General features: G+C 33.3%; 1 protein-coding gene across 2 annotated transcripts; it reads left to right on the forward strand.

Moving 5' to 3' along the window:
- Positions 1 to 13,150: 13,150 nt before the first annotated feature.
- LOC120077621 (histone H2A variant 1) lies at positions 13,151 to 15,776 on the forward strand. 2 transcript variants are annotated; one of them, XM_039031560.2, is made up of 3 exons: positions 13,151 to 13,281; positions 13,502 to 13,623; positions 15,226 to 15,776. In XM_039031560.2, exons 2-3 carry the CDS (start codon positions 13,510 to 13,512, stop codon positions 15,520 to 15,522), a joined length of 411 nt encoding a protein of 136 aa, XP_038887488.1. In that variant the 5' UTR covers positions 13,151 to 13,281; positions 13,502 to 13,509; the 3' UTR covers positions 15,523 to 15,776. The 2 variants fall into 2 exon arrangements, with proteins under 2 accessions (XP_038887488.1, XP_038887489.1); XM_039031561.2 differs by having other exon boundaries at positions 13,271 to 13,413.
- Positions 15,777 to 18,564: the final 2,788 nt, after the last annotated feature.

The following is an 18,564-nucleotide window of genomic DNA, read 5'->3' on the forward strand; positions in this document are numbered from 1 at the left end:
TGTAATTAAATATAAATATGATTTATATTAAATACTATAAATTATTAAGAGATGGATGAAATATTTGAACATGATTCAAATAATAATTATATGAATGAGATTCATATAAATGAATTTAGTATAAATGTGATTTATATTAAATGTCATGTATTATTGAAAGAAAATAAAACTATAGGTTATGTTGTATTTGATACAATATAAAACTATAGGTTATGTGTTATATTTGATATAACATATAGTGTATATATCTATAATAAAGTAGTTATTATTTATATTATGTGTGTGTGCATACATACATACGTACATACATACATACATATATACATACATACATACATACATACATACATACATACATACATACATACATACATATATAGTTATAGTTATTATTTTTAATTTAATTAAAATTAAATTAATTTTAATTAAAGGGAGGGAGTTGACTCTCTCCCCCTGATCTCTTAATCACGTACGTAAAGTGGGAAATTCTCAAAGAAAAGTTATCGGTAAAAAATTCACAAAGAAAAGTTCTCTGGAAAAAAAATCCCTCTCCTCCTTCTCATCCTCTTTTTCCCTCTACCAAAAAGTAGCAGAGCCCACAACTCCTTCCAATTCTCAACCCTAGAGAATACAGGAGGTTCTATTGGTGGTGGTGTCCCAATTGGAAGATCAGATTGGTTTGTGATCTGTTTGAGGGAGTTCGTGAAGAATTTGTTCTTCAAAGGTATTTGATTTTCTCCTTTTTCTTTTGAAAAAGCATGTTGCATGTTTAGATTAGAATGCATAATCTGTTTACTTTGAATTATGTAACACTACGAAAATCTTCAATGGTTTTCCCTTCATATACAGCACAAGAAAAGCTATTGAATTGTTAATGATCTTCTTGTAGACACAAGACTCATCAACATTTTGATCAAAGTCATAAGATTTGACTGCAGTATCAAACCTTCTATTCCAAGATTGAGATACTTGTTTCAATCTATAAATGGGTTGATTAAGCTTGTTCAATGAATCCCTTTGGTTGGATCATGTAGATGGTTTACCATTAAAAAAGACAATCTTGATATCCATTTTCCATATTTAATAGTCATAATATGTGACAATGGATAAGAGAATCCAGATAGACTTAATCATAACAACAGGTGAGAAAGTTTCTTCATAGTTCACTCCCTTAACCTGGGTATAACCTTTTGCTACCAGTCTAGCCTTAAAAGTTTGCATCATTCCATCTACACCTAGTTTCCTCTCATAGATCCATTTGCAACCTACGGATTTTACTCCATCAGATTGATCTACAAGTTCTAAAATAGAATTGGAGTGAATAGACTCCATTTCTTGATCCATGGCTTTGGTCCATTCATCTTTGTCAACATCAATCATTGCCTTCTTGTAAGACGATGTATCCTCAATCTTATCATCTAATATGATGGTTTGAGTTTCTATTAAACCCAAATAGCGAGTAGGTTAGGTTACAATCCTACCACTACGTCGAGGCTCTCTCAACACTTAAGAATTGTGTGTTTGACTAGATGAAGCAACATCGACAACTCTTGTTGAAGTGCTCGCCTCTTTAATGACTTTTGTTGAAGTTTCAGTAGTTTCTTTGGAAATTTCATTTAATACGATTTGGCTCTTTGGCGTATGTTCTTTAATGTGGTTTTCTTCTAGGAAAGTAGAATTTTCGATACAAATACTTTGTTTTCTTTTGGATCGAAGAACAAACCACCTCTCATTTCTTTAGAATAACTTACAAATAGGCATAGTCTTGAACGTGATTCCAATTTCTTTGAATTTTCCACAAGCACGTATGCTAGACATCCCCAAATCTTGAGATGTCGTAAACTACTTTTATGACCTCTCCATAATTCAAAAGATGTTTTGGTAACAGTCTTCGATGGAACTTGGTTTAAGAGGTAAGCTGCAGTCTCCACTGCATAACCTTAGAACGAGATAGGTAGAGAAGCATAGCTCATCATAGGGCGAACCATGTCCAACAGATTTCTAGTTCTCCTTTCTGATACACCGTTTTATTAAGGTGTACCAGGTACTGAGAGTTGAGATGTGATTCCATGTTCTATCAAATAGTTCTGGAATTCAATATCCATGTACTCTCTACCTTGATATGATCGAAGCATTTTAATCTTTTTACCTAACAAATTTTCAACTTCAGTTTTATACTCCTTGAAGTTTTCAAGTATGTTAGACTTATGTTGCATCAAGTAAACATGCCCATATCTTAAATAATCGTCTGTAAAAGTGACAAAATATTCAAATCCTCCTCTAGTTTTTACACTCATCGGACTACAAAGGTTTGAGTGTATAAGCTCTAAGGGTTCTTTAGCTCTATAACATTCTCTAGTAAAAGGTCGTTTTGTCATTTTTCCTTCTAGACAAGATTCACATACAGGTAAAGAATTTTCTTCTAACTCGTTTAGAAGTCCGTTCTTAACCAACCTTTCAATCCTATTGAGGTTAATGTGACATAGTCTTATTTGCCAAAGATGAGCATTTTCTTTAGGAGAAAATTTTCTTTTCTTAGTTTTAGTGATTACAGTGTTGGACGTTTCAATATTGTGGAGCATTTTTTATACTAATGGTCTTAGTACATATAAGTTGCTTTCGTTTGTTGTAGAACAAATATCAATACCATTTTTCGAATTAAATGCTTTATCCTAAATAAAAGATACATTAAAAAAGTTGTTCCAACAAACATGAAACTGAAATCAAGTTCCTTTTGAAATTAGGAACATAGTAAACATTGTCTAACAATATAAACTTTGATTCAAAAAATAATTTCAAACTCCCATCTGCAACTGCCGAGACAACCTTTCCTGTTCCAACCCTTAGAGTCATCTCTTCCGCTACCAATTGTCTTTTGACTAGTTTCTTGCAAAGAAGTACAAACGAGGTTAGTGAATTTTGAATCAAATATCCAGACATGATTATCATTTTCTACTAAATACGTTTCTAGAACCAGTAAATTATATTTACCTTCTTTTTCCTTTTTTTTCTGGACCAAATATTTTGGGCAAGTCCTTTTCCAATGCCTATCTTGGTTGCAGTGAAAACGGGTTCCTTTTGCAACCTTGACCTTCTTACCCTTTTGGGCAACAACAACAATGATGACTTTATTCCCCTTTCCATCCTTCTTTTTTTTCCATTTCTTCATACCAGATGAAAATGGAGGCACGGATTTAATTCCAGAGGTCGAACCTCTGTTGAACTTTTTCTTTCTGAAGAAAGCAACATTTGCCTCCCCATTATTTCTTTCGGCTTTCATCAAAGACTCAAAAGTCTATAGCTCGTTAAGGAGGATGGTGAGGTTGTAGTCAATTTTGTTCATAACAAAATTGCTATGGAATTGCAAAAAACTGTCCGATGGTGATTGCATGATATAGTTCACCTAACTGGGCTCATTTATGAGACTTCCATTCATCTCAGCGATTTTGAAATTTTTCATCATGTTAAGGACATGTTCCTTAACAGACGATCCTTCAGCCATTCGTGTTGTAAAGATGAACGTAAGAACATCATGCATGACTTGTGAGGAAGGTTTTCCAAACATGTCACGCAATGAGTCCATGATCTGGCATGTAAAGATCAAGGTTTCATGCTTTTTGGCCAGGACTTCAGATAAGCCTGCCAAAATAAAGACCTTTTCCTTGTTGTTAGCCAGTTCATCTCTCATAAGCATCACGAATACTTCGTGATGTGTTAGGCCTAGGGGTCAGAGGACATTCCTCGTGAGAATGAATTTGAGTCATCCACTACCAAAATCGTATTCATCGTATTTTTCCATGTTGTATAATTTTCTCCAATTAATTTTTTGACACAAAGCAAAGTAACAATTGAGTTAGACATGCTAATACAACAAAAATTAATTATATTATACACTTGTGCAAAAAAATCATTTTTCATTTTAATCCAATCAGTTTAGCAACAACAACTAATAATGAACCCAATATTATTTATTTTGCAATGATACATTCAGTGATTTGGATTAAATGCCACCTCAGGGTGTATAATTATTCCTTATGCCCAGATCGACTAAACGAATAGGCATTGAAAGATCCAACAGTCAAAAGGGAAACAGAAGGTGAAATAGTTTCTGTGGAGAATATTGCTGAGGTTTCCATTGGGTAAGTAATATGCCAAAAGATCACTACTTTGATACAGTTCGTTGTTTTCCGAAGGTAGCTAAAATCTGCCTTTTTTCCAAAAGTCGATGAGGACGGGAACTAAATCCTTGTCTGACTAGGGTGCTGGTGCTCTAGCAGCGATATTCACTGGGCCAAGAGCACCCCCTCGAGTAAAAGCTTCGGAAGTAGGATTCGCTAACCAAAGGGCCGAAGTCATTCACACCAACTGATGCAAGATAGTCAGTTAATTCCTATGAAAGAGATCTATGCAAATATTGTGCAGAAACGAGGAGAGGGGAGTCTTAATTCCACTCCGATCCTATCTCTTAAGGCGAAGTCTTTCCTTTTAGTCACGCGTAAAGAGTTTGCCGCTCTACTCAGGTTCTCATTCAGTTTTCCAACCGTAGTGCCCGAAGCGCTTGCTTAGCAACCAAAGCTAGCTTAAGAGATGCTTGCTTTTAAAGAAGTATGCCCAGTTAAGAGGAAAGATGTGAAACTCAATACAGAATAGAAAGTTGTTCCGAAAAGTCTTTTACAAAATAAAGCGTGCTAGAAGTGTTTTGTTTCTTGGCACTCTCTTTCTTTGTTATGCCAACCTAAAAAGAGAGAGGGATTCGGTGACTTTCGCGGTTGCCCTCACTGAACTGACTTGAATCTGAACTACGCACCGGAAACTAATCTTCCCTGGTCTAAGGCAACACAACAGGAACAGTCAACTACACTCGCGGACGATTTATGCACTGACTGAACTTGCTTACTCCAGCATTGCCTTAACTTTCTTGTTAGCCTTAGGGACTCTACCTCCTATATGGGAAATGAAAACTATTAGCCCCACACGAGGTTTGTGAATAAGTGATTGTCTGATAATCCCGTAATACGCCCTGAGGAATTCCTACCAGCGGACTTCCCTTTTTTTTGGGGGTCGACTTAAGATTTTGGAAGGAATCCTACCAGCAAATGAACATTTCTCTAAGCTTATCCTACAAGGAAGGGTCTGACTGTACCGCTTTCAGAGGCGAAAGGCCATGGGGAGATATCGTCTGTGATCCATGAATATCCCTCGTCGATTGCCTTTATTATGCCTTTTCTGACGGATGAGTCTCTGGAGCCCTTGGACTTGTCCCTCAGTCAAAACACTAACGCACTCCTCGAGATATGAATGAGGCTCTACTCTACTTGTTCACCTGTGTCGGTTTGGGGTACGATCAGTTCACCGAGTGGGAGGCTGGCCCCTGCCCATCTGGAGGTGCACACCCATTTAGAAAGATATCAAAAGGCAATCGCTCGTTTTTCTTATTAGCATGGGATTGGATGTTAATAAGCGATAAGGCCCTTCTTAAAGTAAAGGGATGGCTCACTCTCTCTCCTGCTTTAGGTCTTCTATCCGCATGAGTTAGCGTAACAAGAATGAATTTCTTGATTCAGTGGTTTGAATCCACTTCTAAGCAAAGGGTCCAAAGGATACATGGGAGCGGCGGCAACTAAAGAGGTAGCGAGACTGACTGCAATTGCAGAAAACGGTTGATACTTCCCCTTAAAAAGGTAAAACAAATGAGAGGGTAGAAGGTGACTTTCCCTATATCTGCACCTTCATTATCTTCTGCAGGGCCACAACCACATTAGCAGTTCGCCTAGAATAAAGGTCAAGGAAGTCATGGGTTGTAGGGAAGAGGTAACACATGTACATGAAAGCAAGCGAGAGCTCTGTTTTTGGTTGTCCTGGTATTCTTTTTTTGAGAAGTAGAAATGGTTAGCCAAAGACTTCCGTCAATGAACATGAGAAAGAAGCATCCAAATTGCCACAACATTTTGTGAAGCATTTCAAGTCTTTCCTGGCCATGTGCAATGATTAGGTACGAGCAATAGTCTAATTAGGATTCTGCTGGAACTGTTCGGGTGGAATCAGACATACCAAGTCCAAGAAGACCGAGGCTCATGCAAAAAAATCGGTCGCTTCATGCTTACCGTGCCCCTTCCTCAATGAGTTCTTTTTATGAGGCACAAACGGGAGAATTTATCCTGGACCCGTCAATGAAATGAAGAGAAGGGCTTTCCTCTTCGATCCCATCCAACCAAGTCGTTCTTTCTAGAATACTTGCTGGCATGCAAGACGAGACTAAAACCAGGCCTGAAGGAAGGGATGAATCAAAAGATAACCGAGAAATAGGTAGCACTTGGCTTGCTTGCATAATGAGTGAGCCGGGAAACGGGAAGAGCTAGCTGACAAAGGAAGGATGAAAGAAAAAATCAGAAGCAAGTCTTGAGGGAGTAAAGAACCACCGACTGAACCCGCATCAAGGACATCCAAGACGTACGGAAGAACTTCATACTTAAACGTAGCTGGTTTTTTGAATGAGATAGCTATGTGGTTCTACACAAAAAAAGGCTCCTAAAGCTTAGCAGCTACTAGAAAGAAAGTTTATCCCTCACTCGCATTCACCTAATCGAGCAGAATGCCACTCGGCGATCATCCTACAACTAGTCTCACCTATAGTTATAGTGTCGAAGACACAATCGGTTTTGTTGTTCTTACGACGGTTAACTCAGTTCATCCGATTATTACAGAGATGAACCTAAGCCGGAATATGAACCTCCCTTTTGGTCTGGGTTTGCCCCTTTTTCGTAAATAGGTTATGGCACTCATCCCCCAAAAAAGAAGAGCAACACTCTCAATCAAATATTATCTCAGAATAACTCTTTATTCACATAACATTTAATTACCATTCATTTAGTCGATAAAACATTAACTGCCTTAATGCTTTATCATAAGTGTAACCTTTCATTTTCAACCCTATAACCCCGACCTAACCAGTCTGCCTCAGGGAAGAACATGATGGGAACAATTGATTATAACGATCTTTTCTATTTTTAGAGTTTGTAATGCCCTTCCTTTATGCAAACGCCTTCCTAAGGGAGGGTGTGCCTAGGGTACCACAAGGCTGAGCATTAAAGAAACATTACAAACTAACGAATGAGGCTGTAGGATATGTTGTCACACGTCCTTCTCCCACTTACTATAAACACTTTCTCCATTCACCTTGATATTGACCCATGCAAATACCTTCTAAGGGAGGGTACGCCCAAGGCACCACGAGGCCAAGCATGAATCTCACCCTGTGAACTTTTATGGAAAGCGTGAGTGGAAAAACAACATATCAGATACATGTTTTCCTTCCACTAAGTGTTCTACCTTTTGGGTTATTAACTTAGTAAAATTTTGCTAATCAATTTTCAGCTAAGTTCTTTGTTAATTTGCTCAATATAACGCTTATATTGAATATTTAACAATACGTAGTCTCATTCATTAAACTCATTAACAAAATTGATCACTTGTTGCATGCTTATAAAATATTTACCTAATTCACCTTCCAGGTCCATTCCCAGGTTGAGGTGTTCCATTTCGGTCAGCTTAAATACCTTAGCCTAGACAGAACATTCCTTAGACAAAGGTCCCGTATGGGCAATTATTTTATAAATTTAATCTTTTAACCAAGTTCATTTTAATCCTATTTAAACGAATCAAAAGATTATCCTATTTCCAATCTCATTAGAAACCCTTTAGCATAAGTCTAGATGAATTAATTATAAACCTTTTAAAATTAATTACGACTTATATTTGCATACAACTCTTGATTATCAAATTTAATTCTAATTCGTTGAACTTATAACCTTTATAAAACAAGAAATTTGGCAAAAATATTTTTCATTTGCATTAGGACGACTTTAATTAAATATAACGTTTATATTAATCTAAATAATATCATGCTCAATGCAAGGTTCATTTTTCATCTAATTATAACACTTATAATTATCATTCATGAAAAATAAACATGCATATTCATCATACATTATAACATGTATGATGCATGAATATTCTTACTCGAAATATGCATTCAAATAATATAATAATTATATTATAATGCACGAGCATGCATATATTAATCATGCATCTAGAAATATAACATTTATATTTAGACATGATGTATGAACATGTTTATCCTAAGGTGAGATTTTAAATTTATATCGCATACAATATGCAACATATAAATCATATAATTTAAACATACATCTCATGCACATTCAATTATATAAAAGAAATTAGTAGACCAATATTTGACATCCTAATAAAATAATTAAATTAATATAACCGAATAATACTAATTTAATTACAAACAAACAAAATTTAAAACCTTAGATTTTAGAAAATTTTAATAGAGAACAGAGAAAAAAAGTTGCTTCTGTTCTACGATAACGGTGGAAAACTCAGAGCTCAAAATGACGATCCAAACGTTCAAAACTCAAAACTAGACCTGGGATGTCTTGAACATACTGACCAAATTTCAGCTCGATCCAACGGTTTGAACTACAAAAGTCGACAAATTAGTGAATGATGTCCTTGAAAAATCGAATTGTACTATTTCTCCCCGTTTCTTCTTGTTCCACCTTGGTTTTCCTGAGTATAGCAACTTTTTGCCACGAACGACACGGACTTACACTGACTCAATTTAAAGTAAAATGTCTAAAAACAACGGGACCTTACTTGATCAAATCAAATAAAACGAGCCTATGTGCCAAATACCAAAAACATTTATTAAGCTAAACCTCATACATTTTCAAGTAAATTGCAGAAAAATAATCCACCTCATGAACTGAATTTTATTTCAAAAAACAAAGAATCAAAATGCAAGAAAACATTGGCTCTGATACCAGTTGAAAGAATCGAATCTCAAGCGGAAGTATGTGAATGTCTTGCATTTAGAAGTCTGATTTTTAAAGAAACAAAAACAGTAAAATAAAATATGTAATTTTAAGACAAACATTCAAAGAAAATATAGGTATGCTTGAAAAAAGAAAAATAGGAGAAATCACAACTAATGATGTATTTATATGGAGAAGAGTTAACCCCTTCTCCAAGAATTTACTTTTATGCCATCAGTGCTAATTAATTCATTAACCTTTATTTAATTATTTGACACATTAACCAAATAGTCATATATTAAATCCTATTTAATATATATTTAATTAATCATCATAAATATCATATATTTATGCTAACCTCCAATCTCCATTATTTATTAATCAATTGATTAAGTAACTATATTAAATCATATTTAATATGGAGTTAATTAGCATATAAATACCACATATTTATATGTATACATCTCTTTATGAATAGAATTCATATGTATCTAATATTTGAATCTTATTTAAATATATCTCTCTTACATAATTTAGATTATAGATCACATATATAATTAACCATTATATATTAATCTCATTAATATAAAACTCCCTCATTTGATTTGAACAATTTAAATCATTTCTCAGTACCATCATTTAGTGACCTAACAAGGGGACTTTATGGATCTACAGATTAGAAACTCCAATGATCCAACTGATTTATTAATATTTATTAACTACCGATCACTCCACTAAAGACTGATTGCTGCACTCTTCGCACTATAGATATATTTCTGTGTCTATGGATATAATCAATCAACAACGAGTCGACCCTTCACAAATCGCTCATAACTATAGTTGGGTCAAAATATCGTTTTATCCCTGCATTTACATCCAACTCTTTAAGTACCAACGATTCCTCTCATGAACAAACAATTTATAGTCTAACTATAAACTAACACCTCTCGGGCCATGAAAGAGTCTTTTCTGATCTCATTTAATTCTCAAAAAGGAATACTAATCAAAAGAAAATTTATAAAATCGAACTACTACTATCACTACAATTACGTAGCAATAGTGGTCAGTGTGGGTCAATCTGCAGGGAAGCGCGATTTGTTTGTTAAGCTAATTTTCTAATTTGAACGCTAAATGGGGGGGGGGGGGGGGGGGGGGGGGGGGGGTTGGTGTGAATGAGATAAATGCGTGAAATTGAAATAAAAGGGTAAATGTAATATAGGATATGGGTCTATCTAATTTCTAGAGCAACAGAGACTATCCTATGCAATTTCTATTATGGAAATCAATAATTAAACAAACATTCAATTCTATGCATGCACGACTACTAAATGAATTCACTTAACTAATCTCTACAAAGACCGACAATCAATTAAATCAAAATCAATCAAGCGTCCTAATTATTGGTTAAGTTCGGAAAAACCATACCCTAATTAAACTATATTCTCTTAATTCTACTAGGTTCTTTGCGATTATATAGAATTAAAAATCATATACATTAAGAATGAGGATTCAATCATCGATTAAATGTCAGGAAAAGTCATATTCAATTAACCAACATATTCTTCAAATCTATATTAAACATGCATTACCAAGATTCAAGACCAGCTTATAAATCTAAGCATTCACGTATAATCTTTTGCTACAACGTTAAATTCAAGTATAGACGAACAAAAGGAAATTCGCGAGCTCGAAATTAACTAGCGGAGACATGCAATTATGATAGGGTAGTCAGTCCAACACATAAATGCAAATCTAATTACATCAAGATTCAAAGAAAACATAGAATTGAAGAACATCACATTTAATCACAGAAATCTCAAGAAATTAAACATAAGGCTCTTGCTCAAGGAAATTAGATAATTCATAGACAAACTAGAGATAAACACCTGATCTATCGATTACAAAAAAAAAAAAAAAAAAAAAAAAAGAAAAAAAGAAAAAGAAACTAACCTAAAGATACTAAAATTTGAAGGGAAAAGAAGAAGAATGAAGAACAACCTCGACCTCCATCAATTCAGCCTCCAAATTTAATATATTTTGACCTAAAGGTGAAGAGGGATATTTATAGAATTAATCGCAACGTTGCAACGCTAAGAAAAGTGTTGCAGTGCTGGTGCAAATTTAAGGCTCACGTGCGGATTCAACATTTTTCCATCCAAATTTGTAGCGTTGCAACACTGCACATTCTGTCTTATTGCGTTGGACAAGCGTTAGGCGAGTATTGCAACTTTGTGACAGTGATATTTTCATAATTTCCTCGCTTTAAAGCTCAAATGCTTAAATTGCCTCCAAATTGCTTCAAATTACCCCAATTCTTCATCAAATGATTAATTCTACCTCTTGATTTTTCGATACCTATAAAATAAGACAAAAGACACATAAAATCCAATAACGAGTCTGAATTAAGTTAAGAATAATAACTTTTTTTAGAACTATCAGGCTAGTGAGAGGTTGAGGCCTCATTGTTCAAGACCTGAAACCAACTATTAAGGAGCAATTTATCTATTTTCCCAAGGAATGGGAATGAGTGAATTCCATCTTGTGTAGATGTGTTCCTAACTCTCTAATCAGACAAATTTCCAAAATGATAGGCTTGTTGAATCGGCTATCATAGTCACTCTCACCCATACAAATAAAAGAATTGCCTTCATAACAAAACTACAAAACTACAAAATACGAGATACACTAAAGTTAGGACATCAATCCCAACAAGGGGCACTTTGAACTTTTAAAAAATTGATTTATTATTTTTTTTATTTTATATTGTCAATTTTCCAACTAAAATGTAGGTTTGCTATTTGTCCAAATAAAAAGTTAGAAATATGCTATATTTCTTCTTAACCCTTTATTTATTGAAACTGCTTGTTGAAGGAAGGAAAAGAAAAGCCCAGCCCAACCCAAACACCTCGACCCACAATGCTAACAGCAAAAAAGACATCATGAAAATTCCCAAATGCTGGTTCCATTAATATATATATTATTTACAATTCTTTTTTTAATTTTTAGGTGGGTATCTGTTTAGTTTTTAAATTTTTAAAAATAGAAATTCACAAATCTACTATACACAAAATCGAAATATTAGAATAATTGACATGAAATTTGAATTAATATTTTTTTTTAAGAATTTGAATTTTTTTTAAGAACTTAATTATATACAAAAATAAAAGTTGAAAGATAAAAAAAGACACAACCTCTAATTTCAAAGACTATATTTGTAATTTCACCATTTATTTTCTACAATACTTATTAATTGATTAGATTAGCTTTGATACCGATGAACAAATTCATTGTAATAACTAAGGCTTGTTTGATAACTATTTCGTCTTTTGTTTTTAATTTTTGAAAATTAAATATATTTTCTTTTAATTTCTTACAATGATTTACATATTTCTTAACTATAAGGGTTGAATTCCTAGCTAAATTTTAAAAACAAAGATAAGTTTTTTAAAGTTTTTTTTTTTCAAAAGTTGGTTCAGTCTTTTAAATAATTGGTAAAAATTACATAACAAAAGAAATAAATTTGGAGATGGAAATAATGCTTCTAAACTTAATTTTAAAAAATAAAGAGATAAAAAAATCAAATGGTTACCAAACGAGATGTAAAATATTCGTGTTACATTTTCAATACATAATACTTGAATACATTATGAATTGCATCTACCTGTAGCCTACTCCAAACACAAACACAATATATATATTTAAAAAAAAAAAAAGATATTTCCATGCAATAAACTACAAATGAACAATTGAGTGTGTTGCACACAAGATGCATCCTAGTATTTTTTTATTTTAAATTATTTTGCTCGATTTTTCCCTACTATATAACGTAATAACGAACTTTTATAACGAGAAGGCTAATAATGACCATTTGTTTGTTAAAAAAATTAAACAATAAACCAATAACATAAAATACTTTTGAGATTCATTTGTATGTGAATTAAAATTTTGGATTTAAAGTATAGAAACCAAACCAAAAAATATATATAATAATGACCCAAAAATTAGAATTTAAACCGATTTTCAATTAATTTTTTTTTTTAGAAATTTGTTTTAAATGGTAAAATTATTTAAAATATTTTTAAGTACAATAAAATATCATCGTAATATCAGTGGGCAATAGACCGTCTCTCACTAATAGATAGTGACATTTTGTTATATTTGTAAATAAGTTAATTTATTTTCTTTTATTTAAAAACAACTTATTTTTTTCGTTTGGTCAATTCGGCAATTATGGTATCATCATGGGTTATAAATGAGAAACAAAGAAAGTCAAGGGGTGTAATGGTAAATACAAAAGTTCGAAATTTTCAGAAGTTGAAATTTCCCACCTAAAATAAACCGCCAAGACGAGAAAGAAAACCATTCAAAAAGCGAAAGCTATCTTACAATCGCACTAAAATTCCCTTCCATTTCATTCTTCTCTTTGCTTCCACAAGATCTTCAGGTTTCGCTTTCTCATTTTTATCTTCTAATTTTCTCCAGATTTTGTTTCTTTTTTAACATTTGCTTCGATTTTTTATCTTTTATCCGCTTCTTCCTCGATCCAGATCTGTTACAAACCGTTCATCACGTCTCGGTTGTTGATTCTTTTTTTATATCAGCGATGATTTGCGAATTCTCTCTGTTTGAGATGTTCATCTTAATGTTTTAAACATTTTTTGCAGGTTGAAAAATGGCTGGCAAAGGCGGGAAGGGGCTTTTGGCTGCAAAGACTCCCGCAGCGAACAAAGATAAGGATAAGGACAAGAAGAAACCGATCTCTCGGTCCTCCCGTGCTGGTATACAGGTATTCTTTTGAATTTTTACCCGATAATTTTGATACTTTATTTAATTTAAATAAGGTTTATGTTAACAAGGTTACTCAATTATGTTGATGTCTCTGCATATTGTGATGTTTGTTCCTTATATTTTTACTATTATAACGTTTTTTTGTTTTTTGTTGACAGCTTTGAATTTTTACACATGGGACTCTGAAATCTTATATAATTCTTTGTTTAGGGGAAAAGTGTGAACTAGATTTTTTATGGGCTCGACTGAAAATTTTCAATTCAGATACTCATGTGTTACATGTAGTTGAGACTTGTTTAGTTATGTAGATGTATCTGTATATTGTGATCTGTTTTCTTTAAATTTTTGAGTAATTTATGATATCAATTTAAACCCTAAACTAAGAATTATATTAATTTAAATAAATTTTGGTGGTTGTATCAAGATTTTTGAATTTTTGAATTTGTATTAATTTAAACCCCAAGCTAATAGTTTAAACTTTGAACTTTCCCACGTATATCAATTTAAACCTGAAATTTCATAAATATATCAATTTAAACCCTGAAATTTCATATATATATCAATTCAAATCTTGGACATTCATAAGTATATCCAAATAAAACATAATGGAGGGTTTAAGTTGATATAATTATGAAAGTTCAAGATTTTAATTGATACGATTATTAGTTTAGAGTTTAAATTGATGCAACACTTAAAGTTTAGGGGCATAAATTGATATTTCCCCTATTTTTTTCTTGTAATATATATATATATTTTGTTGAAAGCTTTGGATTTTAACATGGGATGTGACTCGGAAGTCTAATGCCCATGTCCTTCTTGAGCAACATTTACTTAAGATTAGTTCAATTATGTTGATGTATCTGCATTTGTGATCGTTGTTCCTTCAATTTTACTATAATACATTGACAGTCTTGAATTTTAATTTGAGACTCTGAAAACTTTAAATTCTTTATTTATGGGGGAAAGTGTAAGGTAGGTTTTGTAGGTTGGGCTGTAAATTCACAATTGGAATGCCCATGTACCTTTCTGAGCAACATGTAGATGTAGTTAAGATTAGTACAATTATGCTGATGTATCTGCATTTGTGATCGTTGTTCCTTCAATTTTTACTATAATACATCGACAGTCTTGAATTTTAACTTGAGACTCTGAAAACTCTTTAAATTCTTTATTTATGGGGGAAAGTGTAAGGTAGGTTTTTGTAGGTTGGGCTGTAAATTCACAATTGGAATGCCCATATACCTTTTTGAGCAACATGTAGATGTAATTAAGATTAGTACAATTATGTTGATGTATTCGTGATATTTGTTCCTTATCTTTATCGTAATACCATATTTTCTTCATAGCTTTGAAATTTTACTTGGGGATCTGAAATGTAATCTTTTTTCTAATCTATACAATCAATGGGAAAATGTAATTAAGCTTGTTTTTTTGTGAGGTGGGCTGATATTTGGAATTTTCAATTCAAAGGCCCATGTCGTTTTTCTCATTGTTAAACTACTAGTAGGTTGAGTTCAAATAATTCCTCTTCATATGGGCCTTGAATTTCCCCATTATTGGGTCAATTAACTTATGTAGTCTCGGGATTGCGGGGTTATAGTTCCCTGTAGGACGAATTCACAGGCATCTTAAAACAAGAATATCTGCAAATGGGCGAGTTGGTGCGACTGCTGCAGTGTACTTAGCATCAATTCTGGAGTATCTCACCGCGGAAGTGCTCGAGTTGGCTGGAAATGCGAGCAAGGATCTGAAAGTGAAGAGAATCACTCCAAGACACCTTCAGCTTGCCATTAGAGGAGATGAAGAACTCGATACCCTGATCAAAGGAACTATTGCTGGAGGTGGTGTGATTCCTCATATTCACAAATCCCTCATTAACAAAGCCTCCAAGGATTGAGACATTCACTTGTATCTTTAACTAGTGTTTAGCTTAATCTAGTGACTACTAAGACTGTAGATGAAGACATTTACTTGGCATCCAAGAATTAGCTCCCCCTACTTGCTTTTGTGAAGCTTTGTTACTTCCTTTCTCCCCCATCTCTTTTGTCTATTTGGTTGGACAAGTATATTTGTTCAATGTAAGTTTGTTATCTTGTTGTATGGTTTTCAATTTAGATTACTTTCTATAAGTTTGTTGGATGGTTCATTCTACATCTGGTTATTGTCCTTCCTCTTTTGATAAATATCTGGTTATCGTCTTAGTTATATATATATAAATACTATCATGGATATGCCAATTGAAATGGAAAAAGCAGGGTAGCTATTGAGTGTATAGAAGAAAGAGAAGGGAAAAAGAAAAAGAGAATGGCAGTGACTATGGAAGAACAGAAGATGTGTTAACTTTGACATAATCTCAAGTGCTTTCAAATATGCGACGGTATGAGTAGTGCAGGGTTGCTTTCATTATTCCAAGAATCCTTCAAACTCATTCACAATAGCAGAGAAAGAGCCTTGGCTCTGATACCACAAAGAATGTAGAAGAAGAGTAATGAACAGTTGTATTCTTCGGTATATTGAATGGAGAAAAGTACAAAATATAAAGGAAAAAGCTATTACACGTGGAAAGGCCCATATTAGGCAACAAATAACAGACTCAAGTATATTGAATATCAGAGAAATAGCCCAAAGACTAGTATATAGATAAATGATTCTTTTATCATTTTTTTAGCACACGATTATTGTTACGCCTTGTCGTGAGTGTTTTTGTAGAGAGTTTTTGATGTATTGCTAGAATTTTATGTGAACCTCACTGTTGAGGATGTTGCCGATTGTCATCTAGACTAGGTTAGAGTATACCCATACCCATGTGTTGTCTATCACTGAGAGTAAAAGAAAAATCACAAACTCAGGGAAGCTCAAGTACCATTATATTAGGGATCTCATACTTAGTCTAAGAGACATTATCTCATAAAAGTGAGGGGAGTCTAAGTAAGTTTGTTCGAAGAAATTTCAAACAAAGTTTGGAAGAAAGCATACATGTGGAAGTGAGGGGATCTTTAGAGGGAGCCTAAGTTGAAATTAAAAAGTGAGTTATTCGTGAGTTATTGTAGAGAGAGTCCGACAGATAAGAACTACGTTGTAATCGGTTAATTCTACTTAAAGTGAAGTTTTTCCCTCTCCGTTGAGCACTATAGAGAAGTTATTGTAGAGTGAGTCTAACAGATAAATACTATTTTGTAATCGATTAACTCTACAATTTCTTTTCAATAAGCACACAGCCTCCCAAAATAAGGGATATTGTACCGACATCAGTTATATGTGACTCATTATCTCTACTTTTAATTATTATATGTTGTTTAGTTTCTCTACTTGTTGTTTGTTATGTTACAATATCTTGCTTCACTTCTAAGTGTTTTGTATTATATCAATTTTTAATTTTCAAATCCTTTTAATTAGCATTTAACAGCATTCTAGTTTTAGCTCTTGTATTTAATAATATTATATCAATTTTAGATCAACTATTTAATTTTAGTCAATATACTTTCAATGGTCCAATTTTAGAGTCCCTGTATTTTCAATAAATCTTAAATTTAATCTTCATTATTAGTTTATTTTTTATTTTGTTAAAAATACATGTTATTTAATAACATTTTATTACAAATTTTGAAAACATATTCATATAGTGCATTTCCGGCATGAAAATTATTATTATTGTTTAATCAATTTCGGTAAAAATTAATTTTAAGAGACTAAATTTAAGATTTATTGGAATGTACTAAAATTAGATGATTGAAAGTACATAACTGAAATTGAACAATTTTTAAAGTATGGAGCCCAATATGATATTTTAACCTATTATTTATTATAAAATTACATGTTTTAAAATGTTAAAAATGTTTTTTAAAATCTGTGATATCTTCGATTATAATTACAATCAACATGATTATTAATAAGTCAAAATAAACATAGTTCAATGGATATAAAACAATATACCCTCAATCCTAAAGTTAGGGTTCGATCTCCCATCTCACATTATCAAACAACCAAAATGAAGTTGGTCAGTGGGTGAAGACGAATCTCTAAATGGCATATTGCATTTTTTTTTTTTAAATTCCTCCATGAGATAATTATAAACAATTTCAACTCTTTCACACATAAAAGGGACATAAAGAAATACTAATTGGATGGGTGCACTCTGCTACACACAACTGCATTAGAAGAGAGTAGGTTGTGATCCATATAGTGTAGTGTTATGATGCAATCGAAGAAGATATACATCATCCAACACACCAAGATGAGTGTTCAAAAAAGTTAAGATGTGCACGTAAGAGTTTTGACAAGCAACTTCAAAGTTAGATGTATATGGACGAAGTATGTAAGTACATTAAATTTCAAATCAACTGGAGATCTAAGTGGCGCTTTACATTGGTGAGTGACTCCTCGTCACTTGCCATGTGTAAGGGTTACACTTTAAGAAATCCTTATAATATACATTAGGGAAAGACATGATATCAGCTCTCCACCACTCATAAGCTTCATGGCCTACATGAATTAGTCATATATCATTGCATGGGTGAACATTGCAAGACAAATATCTTGGGCGTCTTTCATTGAGAATGGAATCCCATGGATAGTATCGGGTGACATAGGTGTGTTGACATTATGCCTCTTCCTATGAGTTGGAAGTTTCAATATAGCCCTAGGCTAAGGCCTGATATACATAAATGACTTATGTGGAAATGGATCTTTGAAAAGCCTTGAAGTTGGAAGGTTGTCCATAGGTTGGTTCTTTCTAAGCTTACCTCAACAAGCTAGCATTGAAGGCAAATGACATCTTGATGCTCAAAGTGGCATCATGAGGATTCAATGGTTCTCAGTTAGCAAGTATGTAGTCAAGTTGTCCTGGTAAGCGTTGTAATGCCTAATAAGCGACCATTAGGTTGGTAATGAAAGATCTCTTACCGAAGAGTTCCATGAGCACGTTCGGATCACTCCAATT

The sequence above is a fragment of the Benincasa hispida genome, chromosome 5 (genome assembly GCF_027475165.1).
Source record: "Benincasa hispida cultivar pf3 chromosome 5, pf3_genome.v1.1, whole genome shotgun sequence".
In the NCBI taxonomy this organism is placed as follows: domain Eukaryota; kingdom Viridiplantae; phylum Streptophyta; class Magnoliopsida; order Cucurbitales; family Cucurbitaceae; genus Benincasa; species Benincasa hispida.